Source organism: Callorhinus ursinus, unplaced genomic scaffold, assembly GCF_003265705.2.
Source record: "Callorhinus ursinus isolate GAN/ISIS: 27379988/994484 unplaced genomic scaffold, GSC_fseal_2.0 scaffold75, whole genome shotgun sequence".
Classification (NCBI taxonomy): domain Eukaryota; kingdom Metazoa; phylum Chordata; class Mammalia; order Carnivora; family Otariidae; genus Callorhinus; species Callorhinus ursinus.
The window spans coordinates 2,302,517-2,321,712 of record NW_027397137.1 but is presented as its reverse complement, the minus strand read 5'-3'; the positions used below and the strand labels follow the sequence as shown (position 1 = coordinate 2,321,712).

General features: G+C 40.8%; 1 protein-coding gene across 1 annotated transcript in view; it reads left to right on the top strand.

Annotated features, from left to right (window-relative positions):
* The window catches only part of DSCAM (DS cell adhesion molecule), an 822,687-nt gene that overhangs the window by 128,252 nt on the left and 675,239 nt on the right, over window positions 1-19,196 (top strand). The window contains exon 2 of the mRNA XM_073887019.1: window positions 3,212-3,529. Within this exon, the coding sequence (XP_073743120.1) occupies window positions 3,212-3,529 (318 nt within the window). The remainder of the gene's footprint in view (window positions 1-3,211; window positions 3,530-19,196) is intronic.

Here is a 19,196-nt window from a genome sequence, read left to right as displayed (position 1 = left end):
TCTGTGATGACTCCGTGTCCTAACATTTTGATGCCCTCTGCCTGCAATCTACTTTCCTCTTCTCTTCTGGAGAGTTTCCCTCATCTTCCCCAGGCTGGGGTAGTTTCTCTTCTTCTCCTGTAGCATTTTGTGAATAATTCTGTGCTGACGCTCAGCAAAGAATTATCGTCGATCTCTTTACTGAGCGTGACACCCTCTAGACCAAAAACTCCTTGAGATCAGTATTCTGACTCATGTGGATTTTCATTCCTGGGCCCTTGCCTGAAGCCTGGTGTAGGGGCAGGTGCTCCATAAATACTCTCACATGAAGGAGCGATCGTGTCATTGCTTTCTCTAACATTTCTTTCATGTCTCTTCACCTGGCCAGATCTGGAATTTGAAGAAAGCAATATAGACTTATTCTTCTTTTTAGTGTAACATTCTTCTTTATGTTGTCATAGGAGCCCTGCTTATACCATCTGTTATAACGATATAAAACGTGGAGAAATCTGCCGATGAAAGAGCAATCCTCCGAAGCCTCTTCCTTCAGCGTCCTTAGTGTCCATACCCCAGGATTTTATATGCCAAGTTGTGCGGCAAGATTATGCCAAATGTTTTGTTTAGCTTTCTGTTATTAAACTGCAGTTAGTTTCAGGGAAATTTCACACACACATAATTCACAGCGAGATTGCCTGTGCCCTTACTGGAGGGAGCAAATGATGCTGTATTTAAAGTGCACACAGCATGCCATAAAATGAAGTACTATTATTTAAGCAGATGGATGGCCCCTTAGATGGAAGAAAAAGAAGCTGCTGGAATGTAGTTTGGGTTTTCTCTTGCCTGTGGCCATATGATGTGTATCTTAGAGAATGAGTTTATGTTACATTATTAAACCCAGTGGTGTGAAGTAGGAAGACTAATGGGAAATACCTTTAAAAAATGTAAGGAGAAGTGACAGTAATCCCCTGTGGGTCACTTATCTTCCTAACTACTAGGATTAAACATTTATTTTGCATTTTTCTCACAGTCATTTAAATAATTTCACATGTATATATGAAATATTTCTTACATACATTCACATTTTCCAAGACTTGCTATTCTTAACAAGGCTACTTTTATGAGACGAGAGAATGAATTCAAATATGACTAAATTTTATTTAGTTCGAATTACCCAAATCCAGTTGACAGAAGAGTCATGTGTGTGTGGGGGAACAAAAAAGAATCCGGGTGGAATTAATTAGCCTCGAAGAGTGACAGTTACCTCGCTCCTAACAATGTGTTTGGGGTGATGTCAGTTTCCTAGAAAGCTCAAATGTAAAATCACAGTGCTACTATCAGCATTTTTATTTGAGTTGAAAGCTGTAATGTTTAACTATTAACTGTGCTTCCGATCTGAGCCAATTTCTTAGTTAGCAATAATTTTCATATTCTGATTTACGGAGCATTGCTAAAGTCTTTAGTTATGGTTGGCAGAGAAAGCCATCAAACACTTACAATTTGATGAACACCCCTGCCTGTCTTTTTGAGTAAATCTATCACTTTTATAAAGTGGATTTTTCTTCACCATCTTTTGACACATGGCATCCCCTCTGTTTGCCTGCTCAGAGATAGTCGGCACTGGCCCCGGTGGGCAAGCTGGTGGGCGCTACCCAGGAGAGAGATGGAAGAGGAAGTGGGGGGATGTTCAGGGGAGCTATCTGGGGGATGCTGAATCGCATACACAGAGCTTTCCTGGGAATCGGCTTTATAGAGTAAAGGCAGCTGTATAATGAGATTAGATCTTCATCAGAAAGACCGAATCCTGCGTCTGTGACCTCCTAACCCTGAATCCTTGGTCAAGTGACAACCCTCTGAATCTCCCCATCTTCTTCTGCGGCGGGGGGAGCCTCTACTCCTCTGGCAGAGCTGCTACTCACAAGACTAGAATAACAGCTTGAGTATCGTAACATGGCCTGGGACGGTATAAGTGCTCCCTAACTAGTATTCGCATCTCTGCCCAATGAGATTAATTCCAAGTATCGAGGGCTGCTTTTCTCTCTTGTGAATATGTGACAAGCATCTGTTTTTAGGAAGTCATATATAAGCGCTAACATCTGAGAAGTAGGTCTTCATGGCATTTTAACATCTTGTGGTTAATTTTTGGATTCTAGAAGTTGTTTCCTTTGTTCATGTAAATGACACTCTGTGACTATTTGTTACTGAGTGCAACATGGGCACTCAGTCAGTGAATTAAAAAGCCAAATATGTGTGAACTGGTTTGTAGATATTTTATTTGTAGCAATTAAAACAGAAACAATTTAAATAACTAAGATCAAGAAAATAGTGTAGAAAACCATATTAGGGAAAATGTGCATCCACTATTCACTTGCAAGGTCTGTACAGGAATATGGAATTTGGTATATGAAATAATGTTAAGAGAATGAACACAGTCTGTAACAATTACATATTTTATATATACACATTATGACATAGAATAATCATATAGGTACAGCATGTAGGCAGATGGACCAGGACAAGAAATATAAAAATCAGAACAGAAACTGTCATGGGCTGGTGGAATTGAGTGTTTCTTCTGTCAAAAAGTTCTCTATATTATTACTGCACCTTTTCAATAATAAAAAAAAAATGCATCGTTGACTGGATACTATTTTTAGAAAAACAGCTGTACTTTTTAAAAATGTTTTACCTATAAACGTAGGTTTTAATTTTTCAAAATTGTGACTAATTTCATTCAGAATATTTCTCAGTGTACCTCCCAACTAGAGCAATATGGTCCTAGCGACTGGACCTAGTCATTCATTCCTTTAGCTTCTGTTCACCCAGTACCTGCCGGGTGTTAGGCGCTGCGCTCTGGGTAGGAGCATGAACAAATCATGACATTGTTCTCATGGGGAGACAGACAACAGATGAATACAAAATACACAGCATAAATCCCAGTAGTGGTCAGTACTGTGAAGGCAGAATGGGGTGTGGGGAACAGGCTGGTAAGTAATCTATTATAAGTTAAGATCTGGGATAACTTATCAGTTTGTGTACAAGGTATGAAGTGAGGATGGTAGCTTATTCCTTAGTACCAGCCTCTCTGTCCATAGTAGTTGAGAAATTTTGAATGATTTCATTTTAGTCAAACCTGGCGATTGTTTCTCAAAACAACCTTGTGAGGCCAGGTTGACTGAAGGCCAAGTTCGGAACGTGTACCTTACTGACCAATTCTTGTGTTGTCTTCTTGTAGTTTTCAGTGAGGACCTTCACTCCAGCCTCTACTTTGTCAATGCATCTCTGCAAGAGGTAGTGTTTGCGAGCACCACGGGGACCCTGGTGCCCTGCCCCGCTGCAGGCGTCCCTCCTGTGTCTCTCAGATGGTACCTAGCAACGGGCGAGGAGATCTACGATGTCCCCGGGATCCGCCACGTCCACCCCAACGGCACTCTCCAAATTTTTCCCTTCCCTCCTTCAAGCTTTAGTACCTTAATCCATGATAATACTTATTATTGCACAGCTGAAAATCCTTCAGGGAAAATTAGAAGTCAGGATGTCCACATCAAGGCTGGTGAGTACAGTTCCTCTGCTTTGTCCCCTCTATGCCTGCTAGGGGCTGGGGCTGGGGGGGTAGTGGGGGGGTGGGCGGTGACAAACAGTAAGGCGCCATCAGCTGAGAACTAATGAAAACCCAATGGTCAGTTCATTCTGACAGTGCTGGTGGCTTCTTTGAGACGTCTGAGCATCCCTTGACTTGGTTTCAAAATGCCTTATGTCGCTAGAACTAAGACATAAGATTAGTGATAGCAAGTGGGTAAGATTTAAACTGTAACCCAATTGTATTGTATTTTGATTTTTTAAAAAGATTTTATTTATTTATTTGTCAGAGAGAGAGAGAGAGAGCACACAAGCGCTGGGGAGGGGCAGAGGGAGAGGCAGGCTCCCCGAGGAGCAGGGAGCCCGATGTGGGGCTCCATCCCAGGACTCTGGGATCATGACCTGAGCCGAAGGCAGACGCTTAACGGACTGAGCCACCCAGACATCATTGTATTTTGACTGATAGCTACTCCGACTCAGACTTCAGTGTCTCAAACCCAGTGTGTTTGCTTCCTGCTCTGGTCCCGCCCCCTCCCTCTATACCCCCGTCCTAGAGACAGGCAGGCAGTGGGGGAGTGGGGAGGAGAAGGGACGGAAGGAGGACACACAGTTCAAGTGGAATGAAACCTTGGCATTAAGGTGTAATGTAACTGAAACAGAATCAATCGAATATTCTTGTCTCCCTTGTGAAATAAAAAAGGATCATTTTAACATTTTTGACTGTGTCCCATGTTGCTAGGATGTTGCCAAAGAGAAAATCCTGAGTTGGTTGTGTCCCTTTTATAACAACATATTATATATTTTTAAAATTATATTCTTATAAGTCAACCCAGGAATACAGTCTGAGATTCAGAGACATAAAAAGGTATACATACAGGGCATACTGTGTCATTTTATAGATTTAACAAAGCCCTGAAAAACAAGCTCCCAGCTACACTCTAGTTAGCAAACAGTGTTTTAAATTTTTTTTAAGCTTCGCCTTGCAAGTACCACAGTAGCCTGACACAATATGATGTCAGGGCAAAGAGAATGTGACTTTGTTGTCTTATGCAGCGGGTAGCTGGGGGAGCTTTGTAATAATTTCTGCAGCAAGCAAGTAGGTGTTGCTTTAAGACTTCACAACATGAGCAAATTATGAAAGGTTTCTGAATTCCTGCATATGATCTCTTTGATGTAAGCAATCAAACATTAGACTGCGGTGCATCCTGCTAGCTAGTCGTTTTCTCAAGTATATTTTGATCTCCGGGACACGCTCATGAATTCCAGCACCTGAGCAAGAGCACACTTAGGAAAGGAAGGGAAAGATTGGCTTTAATCAAGAGATATGAAAAGTTGATACCCCAAATAATTAAAATAAAGCAAATGAAATTTGTACAGAGACCTCTAAACCTGACAAACAGGAGGATAGAGGGAGTGCCTTTTACTTGGCAGGCTGCAAATGTTAACGATGTGTTATAGAAACATGTTTATAATCTACAAAGTGTCACTTACAGAAAAACCTGGAACTTCAAACGGCTATGCTTGTATGTGTAAATCCGCTATTTCTTTCTCAGGTTTCCTGTCAGATAAAGGAATTCAATGCCTACTCCTGTTTTAACTGCCATTTTGGAAATTTGTCATGAAATTGATTACTTTTGTGTGACACTGCATGTTTTAGGGGGTGGAGATGGTATCATCTCATCTGGTGGCTATCCCACCTTCCACTTCCACATGAGTATGTTCTTGCTGTTGATGTGCTGGTATTCCTGACCCCCTAATCCTACTGAGTACACGTCCAACAAGCACATGGTTGCTGCCTCCATGGGAACTTACAAATGGACAGTCACATCGCCCGCGTGAAATTTGTTTTCTTATTTAATTTTATTTCTTGTTGTGAAGACATTATGACTGTAATAATCTTTTAGATTTTTGATTGGGTGCTTGAAAATCTGGTTTCAGCCTTTTCATGTAGATGCTAGGATGACGGCTCGGAAGGGCAGGTGGGGGTGTCCGGTATGTGCTACCCAGTGACAACTGGAGTGCAGATTTGAGCAGAAGGAGGACTGGCTCACAGGGTAGCCCTATCTATCAGGTCTTCTTAAGTGTCTCAGGCCCCTTTTGATTGGTGTTGGGGTTTTCCTGGAATATGGGTAAAATGGCCTCATAACCTCTTCTTTGGCAGTACAGGAAATTGTCATTCTTCACAGTTTTCAGCAACTTGGACTTAGGCCTGGGTGTCAGCAACAGTGGCATTTTTCATCTGTCATGTCTCATGAATCAGCAAGGCTAGGTCACCTTGCACATGCATGTCAAGTACCCTCTTCACCTTTCTGTTCCAAGGCCTGGAATGCAGACGGCCCACTTGAAGCTGTACTGCCCCTGGCCCCCGGCAAATAGTAATCAGCAGTATGACCTTAGGCAAGTAAAAAAAAATTTCTAGTGATTTTTCTTCTTTCATTTACTGTGGTTAATAGCATTTGACTGGGACTTCTGCTCATGGCCAAGGTTGAGTGGCAGGGGCTGAATTTACCCTTTTCTCTGAAACAACAACAAGCAGATAAGATATACAGAGCCACTGTTGTCAAGACTGGCCATCAGGCGATAGAGGAAAGTGATTCTTGAGAAGCTGGAAGAAGCAGGCGAGCCCTGTGACTGACCCAGTGCGCTGCCTTGAATTTCTAGATGGGGGACACAAAAACCTACATACGAATTTTTATAGCAGCTTTATGCATAATTGCCAAAATTTGGAAGCAACAAAGAGGTCCTTCAGTATGCGAGTGGGTAATAACAAAGACTCTTCCCTTGCCGAAACCTTTGTCAGGTTCCTGTGAGCCCTCTTCTGGACTAGTCTTTGACCTTGAACTTCTGTCTGTTCTCCTCCAGCCCAGTTTTAGTAAGACTCCTACTCAGTCATCCCCACTCTTTGACATCTGGCCACTCTGATATCTGATCAAGTTCCTCATCTTACTTTGATGTGTGAGTCAGTCCCTGCCTTTAGCCTTTATATCTCCTCTGGGTAATCTTCTATCCACTAATCTCCTCTGCCCTTTGGCTAGAAATCCCCACTTGTCCTCGCTGTATGTGGAGTTGAGAAAAATTTCTCTCCCGTGTTGGAATAGTCATGAGTCCTATTTGCAATAGTCCTGAATAAAGTCTTCCTTTACATTTTAACAAGCATCAGAATAATTTTTTCTTTAACAATAAACAAATTATGGTATATCCATACAATGGAGTATTATTTAGCAATGTAAAGAAACAAGCTATGCAACCTCGAAAAACACATGGAGGAACTATCAATGCATATCACTAAGTGAAAGAAGCCAATCTGAAAAGGCTATAAAATGTATGATTACAACCCTATGACATTCTGGAAAAGGCAAAACTATATAGAGACAATAAAAAGATCAGTGGTTTCCAGGGATGGCAGGGGAGGAGAGGAAGGATGACTACGTGGATCACAGGACATTTTTTTCCTTTTATTATGTTATCTTGATCACCAAACAGTACATCATTAGTTTTTGATGTAGTGTTCCATGACATTTTTAAGCACTGAAACTTCTGGATGATACCTTAATGGAGGATACAGAACATTCTTCATAGAACTGCACAGCACAGAAGGAATGTTCAGGTAAACTATGAGCTTTACTTCATAATAGTGTATAAATGCTGCCTCCTTAGTTGTAACAAACACATAACACCAAGGAACATGCTAATAATGAGAGAGACTGCCAGGGTGGATAAAGGGAGTGTATCCCTTTGGGGAAAGCACTGTACTTTCTGCGAAAGTTTTCTGTAAACCTAAAACAGCCCTAAAAAATAAAATATATTCCAAAGAAAATTGGAAAAAAGGGGCACCTGGGTGGCTCAGTCGTTGAGCGTCTGCCTTCGGCTCAGGTCATGATCCCAGGGTCCTGGGATCGAGCCCTGCATCGGGCTCCCTGCTCCGCGGGGAGCCTGTTTCTCCCTCTCCCACTCCCCCTGCTTGTGTTCCCTCTCTTGCCGTATCTCTCTCTGTCAAATAAATAAATAAAATCTTTAAAAAAAAAAAGAAAATTGGAAAAAAATATTTCAAGTAGCTTGTTACACAAATAGAGTCCCCAAAGGAGTGGATGGTAAAACAAACAAAATAAATACATACTTGAAATACCAGTCAAAATTTTTCAAATTTGATGAAACCTAAAAACTCACAGAGCCAAGGAGCTCTACAAATCCCAAGCACAAGACACATGATGAAAAATACACCAACACCCATCATAATCAAATTTCTCAGGAACAGTCTAAAGACAAAACATTAAAAACAGCCAGAGGAAAAAGAGATATTACACAGAGAGGAACAAAACCAAGGATGACAACAGATTTCCCTTCAGAATCAATGTGAGAAAACAGAGAAGTGACATCTTTAAAGTACTGAAAGGAAATGTAGTCTGTAAATCTAGAAATCTATGTATCCGTAGAATATTTTTATTTAAAAAATAAAGGCTTTTATGGACACATGAAAGCTGAAAGAATTTATCAGCAGCTGACCGGCACTTGTAGAAATCTTAAAGGAAGTCTTACAATCAGAAGACAAAAGACACCTGATGGAATCTTGGATCTACTTGAAGCGAAGAAGAACAGTGACAATTGTAACCACGTGGGTAAATAAATTACATTTTTCTAAAATTAAAGCATTAACTATGGGACGTACAATATCCTCTTCCTTTCCGGTGTACATCATAGTGATTTGATCTTTTTATACATTAAGAAATGATGCCCCTGCTAAGTGTAGTTACCATCCATCACCATACAATGTTATTATATTATTGACTATATTCCCTATGCTGTACATTCCATCCCCATGATTTATTTATTTTATGACTAGAAGTTTTGTACCTCCTAATCCCCTTCACCTAGTTCACCTCTCTGCTCTGATAACCAACAGTTTGTTCTAAGTCTATTCCTGTTTTGTTTTGTTTGCTCATTTGTTCTGTTTTTTAGATTCCACCTGTAAGTGAAATAATATAGTATCTTTCTTTAACTTATTTCACTTAGCGTAACACCCTCTAAGAGGTCCATCCATGTTGCCACAAATAGCAATATTTCATTTTCTTTCCTTTTTTTTACTTTATTAGTCTTAAAACAATTTTTTTCTTTTTAAAAAATTTTTTAAATTTTATTTTATTATGTTAGTCATTTTCTTATGTGTGAATAATATTCTGTTTTACACACACACACAGACACACACACCCCATATAGTCTTTATTCACCTATTGACAGACCCTTAGGTTGCTTCCATATCTTCGCTATTGTAAATAACACTGCAAGTAACATAGGGATGCATATATCTCTTTGAATTGGAGTTTTTGTTTCAGATAAATACCCAGAAGTAGAACTACTGGACTGTATGGTAGTTCTATTTAAATTTTTTGAGAAACCTCCATACTGTTTTCCATAGTGGCTGCACCACTTTACATTCCCACTAACAGTACATGAGGGTTCCCTATTCTCTACATTCTTGCCAACACTTGTTATTTTTTGTCTTTTTGATAATAACAAATCTGAGCAATGTGAGGTGATACCTCATTTCCCTGATGATTAATGATATTGAACATCCTTGCGTGTACATGTTGGTCATCTGCATGTCTTTGGAAAAAAGTCTGTTCCAGTCCTTTGCCCAATCTTTAGTCAGATTAAATTTTTGTGTTTGTTGTTGTTGTTTTAAGTTGTGTGAGTTCTTTATATATTTTGGGTATTAACCCTTATCAGATGTTTGGTTTGCAAATATCTTTTCCCATTCAATGGGTTGCCTTTTCATTTTGTTAATGGTTTCTTTGACTGTGAAAAAGCTTTTTAGTTCACTGGAGTCCCATTTGTTTGTTTTAGCTTTTTTCTTCCTTGTATGAGGAGACTGGTCCAAAAAAAATATTGCTAAGACAAATGTCAGAGAGCTTACTACCTATGTTTTTCTTCTAGGAGTCTATGTTTTCTTCTAGGAGTTTCATGGTTTCAGGTCTTACATTCTAGTTTTTAATCCATTTTGAGTTGATTTTAGTGTGTTGATAGTGTAAGAAAGTGGTCCAGTTTCATTCTTTTGCATGTGGCTCTCCAGTTTTCCCAGCACCATTTACTGAAAAGACTGCCTTTTTCCCATTGTATATTCTTGCCTCCTTTGTCATAGATTAATTGGCCACATATGCATGGGTTTATTTCTGGTCTCTCTATTCTATTCCATTGATCTATGTGTCTGTTTTTGTGTCAGTACCATACTTTTTGGATTACTATAGCTTTGTAGTATAGTTTGAAATCAGGGAGCATGATACCTCTGGCTTTGTTCTTTCTCAAGATTGCTTTAGCTATTCATGGTCTTTTGTGGTTCCATAAAATTTTAGGATTCTGTGAAAAATGCCATTGGTATTTTGATTGGGTTCACATCAGATCTGTAGATTGCTTTAAACCATAACTTTTTGGTACTTACAATCTTTCAAAAGACAATTGACTGTTTAAACAAAAATAATAATAATGACTTGTGGGATTTGTAACATATATATGAGTAAAATGTATGACAATAATAACATTTAGGCCTGGAGTAGAGATGGGGAAGTATAGTATTGTAAGTTTTCTTTCTTATATGTGAGGTTGTATAATATCACCTGAGTATAGATTATGATAAGTTACAGATGTATGTTATAAAATGTAAAGCAATCACTATAGCAAAACAGAGAGTTATGGCTAATAAGCTTCATAATAAAGGAGAAAAAATTGGATCATTAAAAAAAATTCTCAATTCTAAACAAAGAATAAAAAATAGGAAAAAGGAAACAAAGAACAGATGGTAAAAATAGAAATAAAAAAACCAAGATGATGGATTTAAGCCTAACCATCCCAATATGCACATTAAATATAAATGCTCCAATAATCTGATTTAAAAGGCAGAAATTGCTAGATTAGTTTCAAATACTGCTTAAGAGAAAAGTACTTTAAATATAAGGATACAGATATATTAAAGGTAACAGGATGGGAAAATATGTACTACGCTCATTAACTCAAATAAATTTAATCAAAAACATAAAAAAATTGGAGTAAATACATTAACATCAAAATATATTTCAGAGCAAAGACTATTACCAGGGCTAAAGTTCATTTCATAATACAAAGGAGTCATTTAATTGAGAAGATATGACTATTCTAAATATTTATGCCCCCTACAACAGCACTTCAAAATACATAAAGTAAAAACTGAAAGAAGTTTGAGGAGAAACAAATCAAAATTTATCATTGGAGATTTCAATACCCCTCTTTCATTAATTAGCAGTAGGCAGAATTAGCAAGGATAAAGAATATTTGAACACTATTAAATATTTGACAATATTAACATTTAAATAGAGAGCAATGAATCCAACAATAGCACAATACACATTATTTTCAAGGTCACACAGAAATTTACCAATATAAACCACATTATGGGGAGTGAAGAAAGTCCCAGATGAGTTTTTAAAAAATAAAATTATATAAAATATGTGCTTTGACTGCAGTAGAATTAAGATAGTAATCACTAATTCCAGGAAATCTCCAAATATTAGGATACTAAATAACTACTCTAAATAGTCTGTGCAAAAGAAAAAGCAGAAGGAAAATTAAAGGTATTTTGAATGGAATGAAAATGAAAGCACCATATCTAAGAAAGAATTTGGGGGATGCCACTAAACCAGTGCTTGGGGGACAGTTATAGTTTTAAAAACCCCGATTAGAAATAAAAATGGTCTCAAATATTGGTATTAGCTTCCATCTTAAAACTAGAAAAGAACGAATTAAAACCAACATAGGCAGAAAGGAAAGAATAAAAATCAGAGTGAAAATCAATAAGTTATAAAACATAGAAAATCTATGAAGCCAAAACTTAGTTCTTTAGAAAAAAATCAATAAAATTGAGAAACTTCTGGCCAAACTGAAAAGGAAAATAAGAAAGAAGACAAATTACCAATGTCAAGAATGAGGAAGGTTATATCAGTATATATTCTACAGATATTAAAATTATAATAAACTTAAGGACAAGTGTTTGTCAATAAGTTCAACAACTTAGATGAAATGAGAAACTCCTTAAAAGACATAAAATACCAAAACTTTTTCAAGAAGAAATAAACTGAAGAGCCCTGTATCTTTTAAAGAATTTGAATTTGTGATAAAAAATTTTCTACAATGAAATTCTAGGCTCAAATGGATTTATTATTGAATTCCACCAAACAAAAGGAAGAAATAATAAAAATTCTACACAAACTTTTCCAGGAAACTGACAAGGAGAAATACTTCCCAAATCATTTTATGAGATTAGCACTACCTTGCTACTAAAACAAGATAAAGACATTACAAGAGGAAAAGAAAAACATAAAAAACCAATGATGTATTGTATGGTGACTAACATAACATAATAAAATAAAATTTAAAAAAAGGAAAAGAAAAACAAGTATCTCTCATGAGTATATAGATGTAAAAATTCTAAAAACAAAATTTTAGCAAACTGAATTCAACACAAAGGAAAAGGATAATACATCATGACTATGTCGGCCTTATCTCCAGAATGTAAGATTAGTTTCACATTTGAAAAGTAATCCAGGTAGTTTACCATATTAACATTTTTAAAAATAAAAACCATGTGATCATTTCGATCGATGCAGAAAAGCATTGACAAAATACAACAGTCACTTATGATAAAAATTCCCAGAAAACTAGGAATAGAAGTGAACTTCCTCATGTTAGTAAAAAGCACCTATAGAAATCCTACTGTAGCTAACATCTTAATGGCCAAAGATTGCTTTTCCTCTAAAGATGAAGAATTAAAGGATGTGTGTTGTGTGCTTTCACCACTTCTTTTCAGTATTGTACTGGAGGTGGTAGCCAGGGCAATAAGGCAAGAACAATAAGTAAAAGGCTGGTAAGCACATGAAAAGGTGTTTAAGATCATCAACCTTCGAGGAAATGCAGATTAAAACTACAGTGAGATAGATATCTCTACAAATCTCAAAGTAAACACAATGGCCAGACCAAGTGTAAGTGAGAAGATGCATCAGCTGGGACTCTGATGCACTTCTGGTGGTAATGTAAGATGGTACAGCTCCTTTGGAAAATAGTTTGGCAATTTCCTTAAAAGAAGAACATATACCTGCCATATATTCCAGCCATTCTATTCTTAGGTATTTAACCGAAGCATATGTCCATATGAAGACTTTTACATGGATGTTCATAGCAGCTTTATTTGTAACAGCCAAAAATGGGTCAAAGCCATCAACAGACAAATGAGTAAACAAATTGTGGTTTACCCATAAAATTGGATGAAGAAGAATGGACTACAGAGTCCCCCCCTCCTTATCCACTGGGGATTTGTTCCAAGGTACCCAGTGGATGCCTGGAACCATGATAGAAACAAAGTCTATAGGTACTGTGTGTTTTCCTATAGATACATTCCTAGGATAAAGTTTAGTATATAAATTAGGCACAGTAAGACATTAACAACAATCATAAAATTAAAACAATGTGCTGTAATAAAAGTTAGGTGAATGTGGTCTCTCTCTCAAAATATCTTATTTTGCTGTGGCTTATTGCCTTCTTCTCGTGACGATGTGAGATTATAAAATGCCTCTGTGATGAGATGAAGTGAGATGAATGATATGCACGTTGTGATGTGGCCTGAGGCCACTATTGACCTTCTGATGATATGTCAGAAGGAGGGCCGTGTGCTGCCAGATCATGGTTGACCATGGGTAACTGAAACCACAAAAAGGAAAACCACAGATATGGAGGGAGTCCTGTATTGGTAAACACAGTAGCAGGGAGGAATCTCAAAATAACTATACTGAGTGAAATAAGCCAGATAAAAATGTATGTACTGTATGATTCCATTTATATAAGACTCTAAAACGTGTAATTAATCTATAATTATGGAAAGCACATCAGTGTTTGCCTGTGAAAGGGGGTGGGAAGGATGGTTCACAGAGGACAAGTTAACTTTTCAGGTGATGAGTCTGTTCATTATCTTGATTGTGGTGGTGACCTCATGGGTGTCTACCTATGTCAAAACTTATCAGTAAATGTATTGTTTTAGTGTATGCCAATTGTATCTTGATAAAGTTGTTCTGAGAAAAAACAAGTAGTAATATTTGGCTGACCTAGTTCCTTAAGAGTTGTCTTGATGTTCAGAGAGTACCAGTAGCTATTAGAAGCTGCATGTCTCTGTGCTGTGCTGCCCAGCCCACAGTAAGCCCCTTAGCTGTCTCTTGCATCAACGTCACACAAAATAGTCTGGAACCTCTGCTCATAGGTGATTGTACTGAGAGAGAACAGCTAACCAGATTGTTCTATCCATTTCTCTGCTTTCTGATTTTGAAATGGAAATCTGGACAGAGTATCTGTCTTTCCTCAGGATGCTTGGGAACTGGGGGTTGAACATCTTCCATCCTCCATGTGGACCAGAAAAATAGAGGAAGCCTGTCTGTGGAAAAAGAGAAGGGCGAAGCCAGGATCAAAGAGAAAGAGGTTGTGGGGCCCTTCCCAGGCCCCAGTTGCAGGTTCCAAGGCAATTGTGTCTTCAAAGAAGTCTCCTCCTTCAGCTTCTGGTAGCTCAGATCAGCAACTCTTGCCAGCAATCAGACTCAGTGAAAAAGTGGTTATGTGCTGGACATTGTGCCAAGCACTTTGAGGCATTCTCTATTTTAATCTGCACAACCATCCGAGGTTGAACTTACTTCCACTTTCAGACAAGGAAAAGGGAATTTTTGTGAGCCTGTCGTTGCCTGTTCATAGGAGTTGTGGTTGGAAGCCGGTTTACCTAAAGGTGCTGGTCCAGTGCCTCACAGTCTCTGTAGTATTCCCTGTGCGTGTCACCTTCGCTCTTCTCCCTCTTTCCTCTCCACCTCAAGGTCCTCCTGTCCTTTGGTGCCAGCTCAAGCGCCTCCTTCCCCACCAGCTACTCACAGGCTCCCCAGTTCCATCCTTCTCTCTCACCCGTGCCCATCAGTCTTTGATTGTTTTCTTCTAGTTGTTCTGCCCCCTGAATTTTCTTTCTTCAGCTGATCATTCCATAAGTGTTAGGATCCCCATAGTCCCTTAGACGGTGCTTGACATGAAGGTGTGTTCAAGATGTAGTTGATTATTTGAGGCACATCGCAATTTATTAAGTAATCAACTACAACATGTAATAGAATAAAACGCAATTTCTATGAAACTAATGTGCCTCCAGGTCACATTGTGCCTCAGATGACCATTTCCTAAACAGGAAAGACAGGCATCAACCCTCCTCCCAGCCCTAAGTCCTCTGGTGTTCCAGAGAAATCCAACACATGAGCGTTTGTTTATGTTTTATCACTTTGGATGTAGGCATCGAAGGGGTAGGAACAATCCAAGTCCAACCCATCAGGAGAGGAGGGCCACCCAGACCCGCCTCCCCTGAAGTGTTCAATCCTTCAAACTTTCTTCTGACTTACCTCCACCCCATTATCCCCCATTGTCTGATTGCTGCATGGGACCGACATCCCGGGCTAGGAACAGTCCCACAGGGCCCAGTGCTGAGAAGGTCCCAGAGTTATGGCTTAATGCTCTCCTGTTGCCCCCTTGAAACATTAATGCTTTTCTCTTTCCACTTGTGTTTCATAAGTAAAATGATGGGACAATGGAACATGCTCTGGGAGCTCAGTGCCTCAGCTCTTGCAGTGTCCTGCCTCATGCCACCTCCCCCAGAGGGATTCTCAGCGGCCCTCCCTCCAGTCTCTGGGTGCCCAGAGCCCCACTTAGGCTCCACCTCCCTAACCCCGCTATGACCACTGCTGGCCCTCTGATGCTGAGTGCTCTGGCCCTGCCTGGCCTCTCCTCTCTGCCCCTGTCCAGGAACCACTGCCACCCTCCATGCTGGCTGGGGCAGGAGTGTGGGTAGGAGTTGTGCACATGCTCTGAAGTGGGGCACGGTGGAAGCCACCCCTTCCCCAACTTATCATGGAGGCTGTAATCCCTTAGGGGTCACCTGTCCACCGTGGGAGGGGTAACGGGGAAGGGAGATTGTCTTCCCCATCCCCAGCTGGGGCATGGTGCATCAGCCCAGACACTGGCAGGAGAGAGCCCTGTGGCTGGTGGGCTGCGTGTGCCCAGCGGAGTGGGATCCAGAGCTCCTCTGATGGTGTGCACCTGCTCAGTGACTGTCCTGCATCCCAGTGAGTGTGACATTGGGCAGCACATAAAAAACACTATGACGGGTTGGGAGAAAGACCACAGAAGAAGGAAAAAGTTTTATATTTCTAGTATCTTCGTGGCCCTTTTCCCCTCTTTTGTAAACAAGGGGTCCTGGATTTTTAATTTGCTCTGGGACCCACGAGTTATGTGCTTGGCCTGACTTGGTTAAATTCATTTTCATAGTAGAATATGAAATGAGACTATTTCTTGTTTACTAATATTTCTGTTTTAAGGTGTCTTTGCATTTGAAAGGATGAAGTCTAACAGAGAGGGGTGGGTTCTCCAAATGCACATCAGCCCTGTGATCCCTGCTCACTCAATGTGCCTGAATTTGCCCCAAAGCCACATCACTGTGGATTCTCTCTTCTCATCCCCTTACCACATTAGATCTTACGGAAAGACTTCAAAGCTTGTAAATTTGACTAAGGAGGGCTAAGAGGACCATCATGGACACAGCTGGCAGCCCTTGAGTCAGATCCCTTGGCTCTGTGTGCTGGTTGCTGAGAGCTCACACAGAGAGCCTTCAGAGGGTGGTTGGTGTCCTGGAGTCGCTTCATATGCACCAAGTGGGGAGTGCTTGGGAATGCCGGGCCCTGGGACCAACCCTGAGCCAGCGCCAGACTGCTCTAAGGATAAAGTTCCAGCTCCAGGCATGGAGTGAGAGGAGCTCTAAGTGTAATTCACATTCACAACTCCCCTAGGTATCAGACGGAGGCTGGGACTGCCCTGAAATCACACCCTGGCTTAGCTGCTGGCCCTGCCCTGTCCTGCATCCCCAGCCTCTCTCTCACTCCTGGGATCACGTCTACAGTCAGTCACTTTCCCCCAGCTCCTCAGCTCCAGCTTGCTTCTGCGGAGAGCCCAGCTTAGGACACAAGGTGCAAGGCTTAGGTCATCCTATCCTGTAATACAAATGTCAATCATGTTTAAAATAACATTTAGTTTTTGCCCAGATCTTAGGTTTGTAGCCTAGTCTCTGTTCCCCTAAGTGGTGGTAGTAAGGACTAGATGTAACCAAGTACCGTGGGGAGGCTTACTGTGATCCTGGGATACTTGTATTGTGCTGTGAGAGGTATATTCTGATAGATAGCAGTGTTGGCTTCTTAAGTTGTGGGGACCTCAGGAAGAAACATTTTCATTAATAAGGTGGAGATCTGTAATGAAAACCCAAGTTGTTTTTTAAAACAATAGATAATGATTATACTCTACAATAGGGTTAGAAATACTTGTAACAGGGAAGCTCTGCGATTTTTATTTGTTCTTTCTCCAAGCATTTATTGCGCACCTACTGTATGCCAAGCATTGTTAGAAGTTCTACAGTAATTTTTTTAAAGGCTCCCTGTGTGGTCTCTCTTTGTGGGAAGAAGAATCTAGTGAGGGAGTGGAGCGTTTCCTTCCATGCCCCATTCTTTCTGCGCTGAGTGGGGTGCAGTGCACCCAGGTTGTATTCCGGCTTCAAGAAGGTCTGGGCTCTTTGGGGCTGACGTGAGGGATAGAGGGTGCAGGTAAGACCAGTGGGCAGTTGAAGGGGAGAGGGTGCCCCATGGTATGTGTGGGAGGCCTGGACTGAGGAGTTCTGAGGGTGCAGGACTTTGGATGCAAACAGGGCAAGTCCCTACGTGGTCCCTCTCTGTGGCTCTGGTGACCAGCATGTAGTGCATGACTGCATGCCCGCTGGGAAGGCGCTTCCTCTGTCTCTCTATGGGCATCTCCTCTTGTCCCTGCTCCTCCCTGGTTGGGACAGAGAAGTAGGCTCCCTGGCCTTAATTTCCATGAAAATTTCCTCCACCTGGGCCATTTGTGTGAAGCGGAGTGCACTGGAAGTTTGAGGAGCTGAAGTGATTTTAGAGTTCACAGCCAGCATCATGCAAACACACAGACTTACATGGGATTCCTGCACCTGCTCCGGTGATCCTCTCGCTGTGCTAATGGACTCTTTGGCCCTCAGCCATGTTGTCCAGTCCCTTCCTCTTCTCTTCTCGACCCCTTCCTCTCCTCTGTCTTCTTCCCTCCACCACACCCCAATCCTCATTTATTAATGAGTTTGGTTACTTTACTTCTTTGTCGCCTCTTTCCGACCTATGACTGTGGACCTCCGCTCTCCCCAAAGTGTTACTGATCGAGGTATTTTCCTGTACAAAGTCAGTTCCTGCCCCTGTGTATAATGATAATGTTTCTGAGGCCAGGCTCTTGAGCACCCTGAGCGATTGCCCTGGGGACTTTTTGGCAAGCAGTGCTTGGCACATTGCATCAGACTGCTATAGAGTGCACAGATGGGGGTCTCAGAAGAATCCCAAACTTCTGAAAATCTCTCTGGTTTGAGACAGGAATGAAAAAAAATTCTCCAAGTTGGGAAAATATTAAACACTAATGTTAAAAGCGGGGTTTGGGGAGCAATCCTCTGAATAAGGGCATGCTTTAATACTAAAACAGTCAGCATATCACAGAACTAGTGCCAATCTTAAAAATGCTTCTTCTAGAACATTCACCTCTGCCAATTAAGAGATTACCCTTTAGAAACTCATTCCTATTTTCATTGGTATGCTAATTTCTTTAAAAAGTAATTCCACGGCCAGTTTTCTTGACACATACTTGTCCAGTAAATGACTAAAACATGAAGAAAGCTCAATGGATGATGAGAGAAGTTGTCTCTGTGGCTATCTTAGAAAACCAGAGACTTTAAAACTCAGACTGAGAATCTTCCTGTCCCAACCCCCTCATTTTAAGTTTGAGGAAAATAAAGCTCGGGAGAAGTGAGGCTTGCACCCATATTTAATGAACTGGGGTGAGGCATGGCTTGGTTTAGAGCCCTGATTTCTCCTTATCCTGGAGATAAAGGTCTTCCTCATGTTGGGTGATGGTGTGGATCCAGTTCTGGCTGCTGGTATGCATAACCTTACCCAACCTGCTCATGGCAGGCACCATCTTGAGTGCTGTACCTACATTAACTGACTGAGTCATTGCATTCCCCCAGTGGTAGATTTATCATCAAAATCCCTGTTGTCTAGATGGCAAGGGCACTCACTCACTGTGGGAGTGGATGGACTTCCCTATGACCCCAGGCAGGTGGGCTTGCAGGGTGGGCCCTGAACCCCACTGCCACCCTGCATCTAACCCAGACATCTAGCTCATGGATGTTCTCTCGGAGAGTTTTAGGGCTACTCCTATTGTTGGAGATGCTGAGGCAGGCTCCCTAAGCGGCATCCTTCCCTAAGCCAAGGGAAGTGGAGTAGTTGTTTCTAAGACTGTTTTGCAACTGTCAAAAAAAAAAAAATCACTTATGCAGAGTTACTTTGTCACCTAGTTTTTAAGAATTCCCAGGAGAGGTTGCCTTTCTTGATTTTTTTAAACTCTTTTTCTTTATAGTCAGAAAATTCTTCCTTTGTCTTCAGGGGACAGGGAGAGCAGTGCCCTATAATCATAACTTCTTTAAGAAGCTACTTTACACTTCCAGGTGCAGGGAGGGGGCC